Source organism: Malania oleifera, chromosome 9 (genome assembly GCF_029873635.1).
Source record: "Malania oleifera isolate guangnan ecotype guangnan chromosome 9, ASM2987363v1, whole genome shotgun sequence".
NCBI classification, from domain to species: Eukaryota; Viridiplantae; Streptophyta; class Magnoliopsida; order Santalales; family Ximeniaceae; genus Malania; species Malania oleifera.
This window is the reverse complement of record NC_080425.1, coordinates 71,601,233-71,616,598: the sequence shown is the minus strand read 5'-3', so window position 1 is coordinate 71,616,598 and position 15,366 is coordinate 71,601,233. Positions and strand designations below refer to the sequence as shown.

Sequence of the window (15,366 nt, the reverse complement as noted above, 5' to 3'; positions counted from 1 at the left end):
TATGTTTTTTTTTTTTTAAATAAAAAGCAATGGTACTTTTCTCAAATACGATGTCCATGCTCATCACATTTATACATAGTAATATAGTATAGATACAGATATTCTTTTCTTTTGTGATGCTCTTTCGCTTCAATGAGAATTATTTGGTTTCTTGAAGAAATTGTGCTTGAAAGTAAACCAGGATTTTTGAGCACATTGGTGCCGATGATACTTCCCGTGATTGGTGAATTTGGCTATGGATTTGCATTAAGGAGTTCAATGTTCCTATTTATTAAAGCACCCTCAAAGCTTAATCAGAAAGGTGTGAAAGGGACCAACTTTTTACTTATCTGAAGGAATATATAAGTGAACTTGCTAACAAGTTTAATTGTTAAGGGGCTGTTTGGTATCATTGTAAAAATTTATGAAAACGAAAACCACAAATGAAAAATAAAAACCAAAAATAGAAACTTTAAACCGAAAACTAGCAACTTGTTTGATTAATATTTCTATAACTAAAACAAACTAATAGCTTGATTAAAAAATGCTCATTCTCACCCTTGAATCAAATAACAATAACAAAATATGGTTAAAATAATAAAACTACAAAGTAATATAAATTAAAAATACTATAGTAAAAATTATTATAATTATTTTACTTAATTATTATATTTCAAAGTTCACTTTACAAGAACAATCTTATTGTACATTAATCAAAATATAGTAAAAATATTTTGTAAATGAATTTTATTATTTTTAATTTTTTAAAATTTTATGAGAATTTTTATTTTAATTATATTTTAGATTCATATGATCATTTTATTTAATTTTAATTAAAAATATGGATAAAATGAATGATTTAGTTCAAAATAGTTAATTATGGATACTAAAATAATATTGTGACAACAGGTTGCCAAAACAACTGAAAACCATAAAATCCAGTTTTCAGTTTTTTCACAAACAGATGAAAACGTCAACAAAAACAGAGAATTGACAACGTAAAAAATGTATTTTCATAATTTCTTTCTTCACTGTACGGACACGAAAAAAGAAAACCAAAAACAGAAATGATACCAAACAGGCTCTAAGCTTTCAATTTGCTCACTCTCACTTCTCTACCTGTTTGCTTCTATTGTACTAGGCTGGTAAAACTTCAAGGGGATATTTGAGTGGGCTAGGAAAAATATTCCCTAACCTTCTTTATTCAAAACTTCGAGGGGATCTTTGAGTGATCTAGGAAAAATATTAGTAACCTTCTTTAATGTGTTCTTGTAACCCCCCATTCTCTTCTTTTGGGGTCATTATTTTTTGAAAGATGCACTAACCTTAATTATTTTGTGCTTTTGATCCCCCATCCTTGTCTTTCAGGTTCATTATTTGCTGAAAGATGTTGATCCAAAGTTCATTACAGAGTTTGTTTCAAGGAGAGACTCACTTTTTCTAAACTGTTCCCTTGTAACACCCAATAGTCATCGTGTGTCTGAGATAACACATGCATTGTCTAATGGGCAGCGATTGGTCTTTGTAAGTTTTCTTTTTACTTCTCAATTTTTTATCATTTTCGATACTATATTTGGTAAATCAAGAGAACTTGCATGACCTCTTCCTCCTTTTTTTTTTTTCTCCTGATGTTCTGTTTTTTCTTGGCTGACTTTTGTAGGATGATCGCACCAGAGCTTACAGAAAGCTGGTTGATTTTAGAGGGGCCGCTAATGAGTTGGGTTCCCGAGTTTTGGAAACCCTAAAAATTTCCAAGGCAATAATTTATCCATTTTTTTGAGTCGATCATTTTGGGGTCTTATGCTTGTTGCTTATGGTAGTGCATTGAATTCTGCAGTTAAGCTCTGACAAGTCATCAAGTAAAGAATCTGCTACAAATGTGTCTGGTTCAAAATGGTTCAAAGAAGTTGTTCTTGGGAAGCGAACTGATCATTCGTTCCGCATGGTTGTAGTTGGTGATCCAAAGATCAAGCTTGGTGAAATTGGCATACCCTGTTGTATTGCAGAGAGGTTGCAAATTTCTGAGCATCTGAACTCATGGAACTGGGAAAAGTTAAGTGATTGCTGTAATCTTCGTTTTCTTGAGAAGGGTGAGATTTATGTTCGCAGACAAGGTCGTCTGGTTCGCATGCGTTGTATGGATAAATTCCAGACAGGAGACACTATATATAGACCTCTAAGCGATGGAGATGTTGTATTGATAAACAGGCCTCCATCTATTCATCAACATTCACTTATTGCTTTATCTGTTAAGATCCTTCCAGTAAACTCGGTTGTTTCACTGAACCCCCTCTGTTGTCCCCCTTTACGTGGAGATTTTGATGGTGATTGCCTTCATGGTTATATTCCCCAATCATTTGATTCCAGAGTTGAGCTTGGTGAACTTGTTGCTCTGAACAGGCAGTTAATTAATGGGCAGAGTGGTAGAAACTTGCTTTCACTTACTCAAGACAGTTTAACTGCTGCTCATTTGGTGTTGGAAAATGGGGTTCTCTTGAATGTATTCCACATGCAGCAACTAGCAATGTTTTGCCCACGCCAATTACAATTACCGGCCATTGTTAAGGCACCTGCAACGAGTGGTTATTTTTGGACTGGCAAGCAATTATTCAGCATGCTCCTGCCTCCAGGTTTTGATTATTCTTTTCCATCAAATGATGTTTATATTGGTGAAGGGGAGCTTTTAACTGCTTCTGATGGATCTGCATGGTTACGTGACACTGTTGGTAGCATCTTTTATAGTCTTGTGAAACATTGCAAAGATGAAGCTCTTGACTTACTGCATGCTGCCCAGAATGTTCTCTGCGAGTGGTTGTCAATGAGGGGCTTGAGTGTATCATTGTCCGACCTTTACCTTTCTTCTGATTCGGACTCTCGACAAAATATGATTGATGAAGTCTGTTGTGGTTTGCAAGAAGCAGATTGGGCATGCAATATTAGACAGTTGATGGTGGATTCTTGTCTGGATTTTCTCGTCGATGCTGGTGAAGAGAATCAAAAAGCAATGCTTCTTGATGTGGAGCGCTTGTGTCATGAAAGGCAGAAGTCAGCTGCACTCAGTCAAGCTTCTGTTTGTGCTTTCAAACAAGTGTTTCGGGATATCCAGAGCCTCGTTTACCAATATGCAAGCAGGGATAATTCTTTATTGGTCATGCTTAAATCTGGAAGCAAGGGTAATTTGCTGAAATTAGTTCAGCATAGCATGTGTGTTGGTCTGCAACATTCTTTGGTTCCATTATCCTTCAGAATGCCCCACCATCTCTCTTGTGGAACATGGAATAATCTGAAGGTACCTGCTGTAAGTGACAAGGTGCATGATACAGCTGAATGTGCCCAGTCCTTCATCCCATATGCTGTTGTTGAAAATTCATTTCTTACAGGATTGAATCCTCTGGAGTGTTTTGTTCATTCATTGACATGTCGAGATAGTTCTTTCAGTGACAATGCTGATGTTCCTGGGACACTGAGCAGGAGGCTTATGTTTTTTATGCGTGATTTACATGTTGCATATGATGGAACAGTGAGAAATGCTTATGGGAATCAACTTGTCCAGTTTTCTTATGATATTTTAAGGGATGCATCTACTCCAAGCAGTAATGGTATTGATGAAGCTTATGTTGGGAGTGCTCAGGCTTGTGATTCCATGGCTGGCCAACCTGTTGGTTCCTTGTCTGCTTGTGCTATATCTGAAGCTGCATATAGTGCTTTGGATCAGCCAATTAGCACACTTGAAATATCACCATTGCTAAACCTAAAGGTTCTCTCTCTCTCTCTCTCTTGTGTGCATGCGCATGCGTGAATGTGTGTTTTCTGAATAATGACAGAATGATATGTTGAAACCCAACAGTTATGAATATGATTCACAGGATGTTACCGTGTTACAGGATGTTACTGTATGTAGAATTGAGAGATGGTGCTCACATTGACTTGGGGAATAAAGGCTGAACTTATTTAGGGGGGTCCCTCTGTTACATATCAGTGTTTTAAATGTTGAACGTGTAAGGCGAGGCGTTTTACCCTAGTGAGGCAAGGTTTACTATGAAATTTATTAAAATAAATTAAAATTTTGTTGTCTAAATTTTAAAACTAAAAAATAGTTTAGGAAAATAAACATCTAAAGTATAAACACATAAATCGGCCATGTGCCACGGGCTATAATGAGAAAGGGCCAGGCATTCAACATGGTAAAAATGAAACAAGGACATGAAAGAGGGTTAGGGGAGTGGCTCATCTGCTGGACTGATACACCCACACCTGACAAGTGAGAGTCACTGTCAAGAGAGAGAGAGAGACTGCTTCATTGTGGGGGATGCTTTGTTGAGGGACCTGCATCCTTGAGGAGGATGCTTGGTTGAGGGAGCTGCTTTGTCGAAGAGGGGTTGTGGAGCTTGCACGAACCAAGGGCATTCATGCCCTAATTTTTGGTTTTCTATTTTTAAATATTTTTTATAGTTTAGGAAACAAGTTAATGTGGGGATCAAAGGTGTATGCCCCAACTCTGAGGTTTGAAAATTGCGAATTTTTGGCTGAGGCATACACCAGCTTCAAACAGCACATGCATTTGGGGAGTTCCACATTTTAAAATATGCCTTGGGCGTTTTTGCCTGAATACACATTGAGGGCGCCAAGAATGCCTTCTAAAACTCTGTTACATATCGTTGAAGTAACATCACACCTGCATATATGTGCACATGCACATGCATGCACTTTCATTTTAATATATATATATATATATATATATATATTTTTTTTTTCTGCATAATTCTATATTCTTCACATATTATTCTTAGGTTTTGGTCTGAGAGCTCTCCCCCTTGCCATCTTCCCTCCCCCGGTCCACCCCCCCCCCCCCCCCCAAAAAAAAAAAGGAGAGAGCTCTGAGTTTGATAGTAGAGATGAATCAGCTTTGTGGAAGTGTGGGTTTTGTGCTATTTTATGTGGTGTTTGGTTGGAATGAATCCTCATATTTTTATGAGGACGAAGATGTGTCTTTTTTTTTCTTCCTCTCTGAGATAGAATTCAATATATGGCCTCTTTATGGGTTTTTGCTGCAGGTTGTTTTAATGGGGTGCATTTTTTGGATCCACTGCATGACTGGGTGGCTGTTTTTTTTTCAGTGTATTTCTTTTTCCTTCTTTAATCTTCTTAGGAGGATTTATTATGATCCTTCTGTACATTCTTCTTTAATGAAACCTCCCTTTTTACTATAAAAAAGAAGATATGAAATGAAGATGGCAAACTTAGTTTGGTAATGTATTGGATGATAACCATGTGAAAGGCTTAAAACTTAGGATTAACAAATGATGAATAGTCGAGAAGTTAAGTTCACATTAAAACAGATGAAAAATGTAAAAGGTCTGGACAAATCCAGATTGAAGTTTGAAAATGCCTAGGTGATAATGAAAATTTAGGGTCAACTATTAACACTACTCTAAGAACTGAGAAAATGTTAGATGAATGAAGGAAAAGTACTAACACCTGCATACAAAAATGAAGGACATATTCAAAATTGCAATAACTATTATATAATTAAACTTACGAGTCGTACAATGAAACTTTGGGAAAGGGTAACAGTTAACTTAACAAAGACAAAGGTTGGAAATGAGAGGTTTTATAAAATTAGTTTGGTTTTATGCCCAGGAGATCAACTAAAAAAGCTATACATCTATTAAGAATAATGGAAAAGCTTTTTTTTTTTTTGGGGGGGGGGGGGGGGAAGAGGGGCTTGCTCATGGTTTTTAGTGATCTAGAGAGCCTATGATTGGGTACTTAATGAAGTTCTATGTTGATTTTTAGAAAGAGGTATGTAGTGGTATATAGATTTCAATATGTTGTTAAGGATATGAACGATACATTAATGACATTAGGCCTATTGATGGTGAATCTAGGGAAATCCAATCACAGTAGGTTTTCTTATCATTTTTGCATTACTCGTGGATAAACTGTCTAGGGATATCCAAAATGAGTTCCCATGTTGTATATCGTTTGCAGATATTGTCTTTAACTGATGGAGTCGAACTGTGGAATCTAAGTTAGAATTATGGAGAAAAGCTTTAGAATTTTTAGATGTTTTAAGATAAGTAGAAATAAGATAGTATATAAGCTTTAACTTTAGTGCTTTTAGGAGTAACATTGGAGAAAGATCAAACTTGAAGACCAGGAAATTATTAGCACTAGTACCTGATCTATTATGCAAGCTAAAGGAGAAATTGGAAAAAAAAATGGTTTGGGCACCTGAAGATAAAAGATAAGGGCTGGGAGGTTATGATTAGGGTACATTGAGCACTTGCAATGTAGGCCAAATAACGCAGCGGTGAGGAAGAGTTAGCTAGTTTATGTTAGTGACAGTAGGAGTGGTAGGGGTAGATGTAGAATAACTTGGACAAAGTGAGGATGTGACAGCCCTCCATTTGTCAAGAGTTTTATTCCCTAGACCATGTGGAATGATAGAAGAAGATCATTTGGATGACCCCGCTTAGTGGGACTGAAGGCTTTGTTATGTTGTTGTCGGTATTTTTTTTTCGTAAAATTTGAAGTAATTTTGAGTGAAAAAACAGAGAAGATAAAATAGCTGCATCGCACTGATGTCCATGCTGCATCAGAATCTGACTCGTATCTATCACTAATTTGTTTACATACATGCAGACCTTTGACACAGCATTTGAATGAAGAACCATTTTTCATAATACTAGAATTCAAGGCATATATTCTGTCGAGCAATGCTGTCTTTCTTTCCTGTATAATCACAATTGATCCACATCATGGATTCCAGTGTGTAAAAGTTTCTTTATCAAAATTTTGCAATTAGATCCCAAAACTCTCTTTTCTTCCTTCCAAGGTTGTTAGAATTGGAATCCTACATAGGATTGTTTTTTTTTTTTGGGGGGCGGGGGGTGTCAGCAGGATCGGAGGTTGTAGGATTGGATCGTGGATCATAAGATTTTACTTACAATGTAAAATAAATTAAAAATTTACATATTTGGCATTTTATGACAACTCTCAACAAACTTATGCTAAAAACTTGGTAGTAAGTTTAAGAAATTAAAACAAATTTCAAGAATGTAGCTAGCTTGCTAGCTAGCACCTAGCAGGTTTTTCCTTCAACAGTTTTGACCCTAAGAAAATCTGAATAGTTTGAACTGCGAAGTGCTTTGAAAAAGGCAGACTGTTGCTAGCTTATTTATTTAATAATTGTAGTTAAAAAGAAAAGCAAAAAGAACGAAGAGAAAAATGAAGAAAAATTGCTAATCTTAATTCAATGAACTGATGTAAATTTCTGAATGTCTGTGGTTTTGTCATTAGACCACAGAAGAAGAAAAGCTTTTGTTGAAAGAACAATTTTTTGTTACTAGCAAAGAAAAGAAGAGGAAAAAGAAAGCTATATCCTCTCTGCTTTGGGAAAAAGGATAGGTCTCTAGCTTGTTGATAATAAGGGAAGAAGAAGAGGAAGAAAGTAAAGAAAAAAACCTACAAAGATTATGCATAACTGCTCCAAGCCTGCAACTTTAAGCTCTTAGCCTGACTCTGCAAATCCCTATAGCTGAAGCTCTCTGCTGACCTTGAAGCTCTCTCTCAACTGGTCTCTACCATTGCTAGAAGAAGGAACAGTCCAAGCCTACTGATAGACAGCCTAGGATCTGTCTGTCAAGAAGTCTAAGCTCTCAGTGAGCTTTCAATTTTGAAGGAAGAGAGCTTTCAAGAGATGCTCAGATGCTCTCTTGGCTTGGATTGAACATATCCTAGTACATGCTCGTTATCTTGCCCTAATTTTGATGCATATGAGCCATCTAGACCAAAATTTGTGTCTATTGCAAAAGTGAAGTATTTGGGCCAATAAAAATATATGTTGGGCCTTTTTCGTTAAAACTAAACAGGAAAAAACCATATTCCATTGCACAAGTAGGATCGGTAGGATTGCATGTAGGATCGTGTTCCTAAGATCCTAACGATCCAGATAGGATCCTACTTGATTAAGATTCTTCTTAAGATCTGGATCAATTAGGCAAGTTTGGATCATAGGATCGTAGGATCGCACAATCCAGTTCAAGATTTTGATAACCATGTTTCCTTATTTCATGAAAAATCATAATGAGTACTGAGCTGAAAGGACTGAAACCTAATAAACTGAAAATAACGGGGAAAAGAAAAAGAAAGTCTATCCATATGCTCAATGGAGACCAGTGAAAATGATGGTCCTCTGCCCTTGAATGGCTGTTCGCTGTTCAATAGTTTTCTTTAAGTAGGAAAAAGAAACATGAGCATTTTTTAGCTGCTGGTATATTTATCCTTCTCTGTTTGTGAAGAGAGTTTGAAAATTTTCACTCTCATTTAAAACAAGTTGGTTTCTATCTAAATGAATCTGCCTTTACGTTATATTCTAGATTACTGGCATATTGAACAGCTGCTATATTCCTGGTGATTTTGTTCCAAATAGTTTGCAGGGGTGTCATAAATTATTGTTTTGTTCTTATGTTTTGTACTCGAGAAGTTAGCTGTCTATGAATCCACATTATTTCTTCAGTTACCTGTTTAGCTTGCATGCAGCAAGTTATGTGGATTTGCTGCCAGTATTGAGTGAAAATTTTGTTTATTGATTACTGTTACTAATGAATTTGCCAATCCTAACATAATTTATCTGAATGATTTGATTGTACAGAATGTTCTTGAGTGCGGTTTGAGAAAATTTTCTGCTAATCAAACAGCATCCCTGTTTTTGTCCAAGAAACTTGGAAGATGGATATATGGTTTTGAGTATGGAGCATTGGAAGTAAAAAATCATTTGGAGAAACTACTCTTTTCAGACATTGTTTCAACTGTAATGATAGTGTAAGTGTTTTTTCATTTTCTTGTATTTATATTGATTATTTTGATATAATTTATTATCTTATATCTAATTGATATCTTATGTGGGTATATTAGATTCTCCCCTCAGACTTGTGACCGGACAAATTTCAGTCCTTGGGTTTGCCATTTTCATGTGTGCAAGGTAGTAAAATCTGGGTGTTTGTCTCTTTTGTATCCATTTAAGTCCCATTCTCTGGTATAAATCTGTGTCCTTTCAGGAAATTGTGAAGAGGAGAAGGCTAAAAGTTCACTCTATTATTGATGCCCTTCATATGAAGTGTAGTTCCACCAGAGTAGAGTCTAAACTTATTCTTCCTAACATGCAGATAACAAGCAAGTAAGTTGCTTCTTTCATAGGCAAATAGTTTGGTTGGTTACAATTTAAATCACATGTTTGTGGCTCTCTTTTTCTCCCATTATTTTTAGCTTTAATTTTAGAAAAATTGAAGCAGAAGTAAATCAGATTAACTTATTGTAATTTGTAACTGATCCACATGTGGTCAAAAGTATACATGTCAATATATGATAATAAACTGCAGAAACTTTTGTGATTCCTGTTTTTTCCACTCATAGTTGTCAACTCAAGATTTAAATCGTGAAAAGAAATCCCAACTTTGGTAACTGGGAATTGAATTTAATCATAATATCCGTTTCAAATTTCCAACATTGATTCAAAATGACATGCATATACTCATATGCATACAACCAACAAAGCAGTTCAATATATCTATTTGACAAGAAAAAAATCATATTTCATGTGTATACTTTCTCTAAACAATAAAAAGCAAGAGAAATAGTCAAGATATATTAATAAAAAACAGAACTTTATGCTTTTTAAGGGAAGGAATGAAGAAGAAATAATAGAACACTGAACCTTTTCTGTTCATCAACATTCAGCAATAAAAAAATATATATTTCATGCATATGCTTTCTCTAATAAAAAAGGAGAAAACCAAAACTAATAAATAATTGAACAAACTACTAAAAAACCTACTTTTGGATCCTAATAACACAGCGAAATGTGAGTATCGCTTTAGCTGACTAGTTGTCTGCTCCTACTTCTCAATGGCAGAACACTATACTCTTCCTGCAGTGAATAATGATTTTGTGATGACTACAGATGACCTAAAGTTCTGTATTCTCCTCTTTCTTGCACATAACTGACGTAGAGAAGGAATGGAAAATTGTTAATTCTTGATATACATTGTTGGCCCACAACCCAATAGCTTAAGCTTTTAGGTTAAGTGGTAATCTAACCTGATATCAGAGCTTCTTACCAGGAGGTCTTGGGTTCTAGTCATGTTGCCTGCGTTTTATTTGTTTGGTATTTAAAAAATTAATGTATTATCTGTAATGGGTGTTATTATGTGTTTATCTTTCCACGTGCTATTGGGCTGCATGTGTGGGGGAATGTAAAAGCTTGATGTACATAGTTTCCTCTCAAACTAATAGCTTAAGCTTTTAAGTAGAGTGGTAATCTAACAAAAATCAACCATGAAAAAAAAAAATACAGTAAAAAAGAGGTTGTGGGGTTTTTAAACCATTCGGGGCTGACTGGATAGGTTTGAAATTGTGTGAACAATCGATTTAGATTGATTCGTTAGATTCAGGGGTAAGATTTGATATATTTGGAAATGATTCAGTTCATTTTTGATTCTCTTGTAAGGTTCAAATCAATTTGGCGTGGATTGTGGAATTGACAAGAATTGTATGTTTCAAATTGCATATCATATGATTGTAACAACTATGATTTATGTAATCTGAAAACTCTAGTGTATTTGCAAATTATTAGATGTCACTCAAGAAAAGAATATCTAAACTTTTATTTTTTTATAGTAAAGAATGTCTAAAATTTTATGACTAGATACTTTTGAGTTTTGAACCAAAAGGCGTCAATATCTGATAATAATTCGGCCCCTTTTTTATTTTGTGGTGCAAGTACAGTTTCCGTATAGCTTTCCAGTCTTGTCCTATTTGAATCTAATACGTAATACCTAGTCTAAGACATTTTTTTCTACCAACCGACAATAGTTCTGTTTAGAAGGTAGGTCTTGGCCTATCGGTAGGGTTGTTGTACTTTAACTTTTGAGGTCATGCATTTGTATCAAGGAAAGTGGAAACAGCTTTCAAATGAAGAGGTAAGGTTGCAAACACCATGCCTGCCCTAATCCCCAGTTGGAGAATGGAAGCCTATGAATTGGGTGTTCTTTTTACTCAGTTATATATAGGTGCTCAAGTACTTGAAATTGTCTTTCTTCTTGGACAAGCTATGTCCCAATAATCTCCTATACCCTCCTCATAGGTCCACTCATGTTTTTTATTTTTGTTATTCCACTTCTGGATTTTGCTGGTTTGTACTTCCTTCAAATGATGATTCACTCTTTTTTAAAGTTGCAATATTTAGAAAACATATGTCTAGACAATGATAAATTATATTATTGTATATGCTATGGTGTTTCAGTGCATTCTATTATATTTTATTTACTTTTAAATGATAAAATTGCTTTTTCTTGGAACAAAAGTGAGAATATTGAGGGCATGTTTGAACATTGCTTGCAAATAAAATTTTCCTGTTTTGTTTTACATGAACTTTAATGCATATTCATCCTCATGTATGGGGCCGTCATGGAAAATAACAGCGAGGAATGCAACTTGACTGTTTCAAAGGTTGATACAGTCTGACCATCTGTGTCGATGGCTACAGTTCTGTAGTAGCTGTATTAATGATGCATCTGTTTGTAAAGTTTTATGAAAGAATTCAATGAATCCATTCACAGAAGTAGGTTCGTGTGTGACAGTAACAGAACACCACATATAATCTTCTTTGCCTAGCAGTTCGTGTGTATTTTATTGAAAAATGATATAGTAAGGCATCAATGTCTGCCAATTAACAGCTAGATTTCAGATGGGAATAGCCTTAGTTAAGAAGAGCAAAGAGTCTTAATTTTTTTATTTTTTTTTTTAAAACAAAAGGAAAGTCAAAGTTCATGTGAATCTGACCCATTCATTTAGGCCAAACTTGAAGAAAGATTCAGAACCATACGTACATCATCCATCCCAGTAATCTTTTTCCTTGGTTGCTTCACAATCCTGAAACTACATTAAGCTTCTTAAGGTGCATATGGTTGTACTTGTTTGGGAATGTAAAGCATGACAAAACAACTGATGTGCTGCTGTGAATAAAGTTTCCGCCATTTCTGAAGCTTCTTCTATAGTGTGGAGTTGCTTAGTGAGCAAAAACAAATATGCAGTGAAATCCACATTTGTGACTTCTCAAGAAATTGTACTTCTTTCTATGAATCGTTGTGCTTTTGGATTTCATACCAATGTACATCTGCTATTTGATTTATATTTTAATCATTTTGCACTAGAAAATTAGCTTTATTATGTTTCTAGATTCAATGGATGCTTCAAAATTTATATGTTAATTTTTCATTGCATTAGAGGGATTATATTTTTAGTAAATCAAATGGCTTTAATGATAATTCTTGCCCTAGGTAAATAAAAGCACACAAGCCCTATAATAGTTTTCTAATTTTTCTATTTTAAGCACTTCCATCTCATCATATTCAAAGAGGAAAATATTCAATCCTATCTTCCTGTAGATTTAATGGAAATTTTAGCACATGTCATGCATGTGCAATTTTTTTTTTAAACAAAGAAAAATGTCCTGTAAAATTGCTCTCGGGGAAAAAAAAAATCATATTTGTATGTGTATGTTTATGGGTGGGGGGAAGAGCGTAAGAAAGTGCATGATTATGGGTACTTTTGGGTTTTGAGTTTGTTTTGGGGCGTAGGATTAATCGAGGAAAAAATAATGGGGTTTAGGTACTCTTAATTTGGGCTGGATTTTGTGTGGATGGTTATTCTTAATAGGTTTAACATTGACAATTTGTTATAGAGAAAAATGCCTCGTAAGGCTTTGTCTTTTGATGCATGTGATGTGTTATACTAGTAGTGAGACACATACTCATTTAGTTCTCCAATTTTTCAGTGGCTTGGTTGTTGACTTGTGGAACAAGCTAATTGGTTTGTTTGGGGGGTGTTGAGTGTGTCTTAGCACTTTATTAGATTTCCTATTGATCTATTTAAAAGGATTTGGTGGTTTATAGATGTGAGGATTTTATGGTTTTGTGCAGTTGTTGTTGTCTTGTGGGGACTTGAGAGGAACACTTGTGTTGGTCTGATTAAAGGCACCGGGGTTGAAATTGGGATTAAAATGTTTTCTCAATAATTAAAAAAAAAAAAACAATTATCAAGCAAATTTGGTGCAAGGAAGCAAATAATAATCACCCAAGTAAGCAAACAATTGCAAAAAACAAGATTTATAGTGGCTTGGTCAATTTGACCTACATCCATTCCCCGAGTAACTATATCGGAATTACAATCACTCATGCAAACTGCATGGACAAACTTTGTCCAAAAACCAGGGGGTACAGTTCTCTTTCATGCATCCCTCGTCTGTGAATAAATCCCAATATGTATAGAGATATTGACACCTCAATTGCTTTAGATCAGTCTTGGTTTAGAATACCATAGAATCAATTAACAAAGGTGTACCCATTAAATGCTAGATTCAAAATCCAGATAAGTGTTGCCAAAAGATATAAACACAGCTTGGGACCTGCTGAAGCCAAGAGAGATAATTGGAGAGGTATCATTCCTTCGTGAGAAAATCTCCATTTATTTCAAGATTTGAAAGTCAACTCATTCAAATCATTTTCCAAAGGATGTAGTCCCAAATTGGTAATACAACCATATGCGTAGATTAATAGGAAATCCATATTCAAAAATTTACCATTTGGGTAAGACATATTTCAAGATATGATTGAGTCAACTTATTCAACTAAATCTTTGTTGGATAAAGTTGATAACCACAACAAGTCTGTTGGATAAGTGTTTAGTACATAAATCAAATAAGTATGCAACAACATGCGGCAATGCATAAGATGTTTGATGGACCATCTTATGCTACGTCTAACAAAGAATCTAATAGTATAACTATATAGCGTGGAAGTTCAGTATTGTTAACAGTTATTTGGTCTTTTGGCATTGTACTTGACATATATTATAAATAGAGAGAAAGACCTATCATTGAGGTTTGTTCTTCCATTTTTACCCAATTATTCAACATGGTATCAGAGCAAGATCCAACCTAAACCCTACCACCACCATCAAACCAAACTCTAAACCTAGCCATCCCATGCAAATCAGTCAGTATAGGAGGATCAACCATACTCCTACAGCCTAGAAACAAGTCCAGAGATTTTCAGAAAACTCAGTCGAGGATGTCACTGCCCTGCTTAGAACCTTCAAAAAATTTCCATATTTCAAAAACCAACCATATAAACAACAACAGAATCCTATGATCTGTAGATCTTCAAACCCTCATCACAGGAAACCTCCTAACGTGCCCCCATGCGCTGGCAGTGCTGACCCCATGCGCTGGTGTGTGAGACAATTTCTGGACACTTTTTATTCATTTTTTTCTGCAGAATGTCTTGATTACTTCCATAGACCATAATATCAAGATATGGGCATGCTTTTTATTCAGAAATCCAACTTTTTTCGACCATGCGATTGTGGCAATCTGGTGTTGTTGTTTGGTATAAGTAAAGTTCATTGCTATGTCCAATTGTTGGTGACTCGTTCATGGTTGAATCAGTGGTCGACTCATTTGTGGTTGTTTCGGTTGGTTCGAAAGTTCACTTGTGGTTGTTTCAATTGGTTTGGAAGTTCACTTATGGTTGTTTTGGTTGGTCCAGAAGTTCACTTTTGGAATTCAAAGAGCATTTTGTTTTCTTTGTATTTCTGATTTGCTGCTGTATTGAGGTTGTGTGCGTGTCCAGAGTCAAATCCCAAAAGTATGTTTCCCTCGTCAAGCACTTGTTCTAGTGAATAGTAGTACTATGACTGTCTTGGAGGATTAGTATTCAAGGTTCCTACAATATCAAGCATCCCAACAAGCATCTTATCACATTGTATCTTTTGCTCAAAAGGGAATTCCTATTATCCTACCTGTATGTCATCTGGTATTTCTTCACTAGTCCTTGGATTAGCGACTCTACTGCTACTGACCATATGACAAGTGTAACCAACTTCTTTTCTGCCATCCAGTATACTAAAAATCTACCCCAAGTTACCTTTGCTGTTGGGTCCTCAATTATGGTTAAGGGGATAGGAACAGTAAATCGTACTCCCTCCATCTCTCTTTCTTTTGTTTTGTACATTCCTAAGTCTCTTTTCAATCTTATGTCAATTATTAAGCTTATAAAGGCACTAAATTGTTTTGTAAACTTCTTTCTTGATTCTATGGTTATTCAAGATCTAAAGGCAAGGAGACAATTGGCACAGGACGTAAGGCTCATGGACTTTATTACTTTGAGTTGCTCTCTTCTAGCATTGTTTGTGCAGCCGTTGCTGAACCATTTCAAATCCATTGTCACCTTAATCATCTATCCTTGGAAAAGTTGAAATAGCTAGTTCCTACCTTGAGTTTTGTATCTAGTCTTAAGTGAGTCTTGTCAATTGGGAAAACATCAT

General features: G+C 35.3%; 1 protein-coding gene across 7 annotated transcripts in view; it reads left to right on the top strand.

The window, feature by feature from the left end:
- LOC131164645 (DNA-directed RNA polymerase IV subunit 1) overlaps positions 1–15,366 on the top strand; it is a 108,487-nt gene that overhangs the window by 52,289 nt on the left and 40,832 nt on the right. For all 7 annotated transcript variants that reach the window (XR_009139304.1, XM_058121991.1, XM_058121993.1 and 4 more), the window contains 6 exons: positions 1,348–1,503; positions 1,640–1,735; positions 1,817–3,736; positions 8,636–8,805; positions 8,899–8,965; positions 9,042–9,160. Coding sequence is in view for 6 of the 7 variants with exons in the window: in XM_058121991.1 (XP_057977974.1) it covers positions 1,348–1,503; positions 1,640–1,735; positions 1,817–3,736; positions 8,636–8,805; positions 8,899–8,965; positions 9,042–9,160 (2,528 nt within the window). In the remaining variant the exon portion in view is untranslated. The remainder of the gene's footprint in view (positions 1–1,347; positions 1,504–1,639; positions 1,736–1,816; positions 3,737–8,635; positions 8,806–8,898; positions 8,966–9,041; positions 9,161–15,366) is intronic.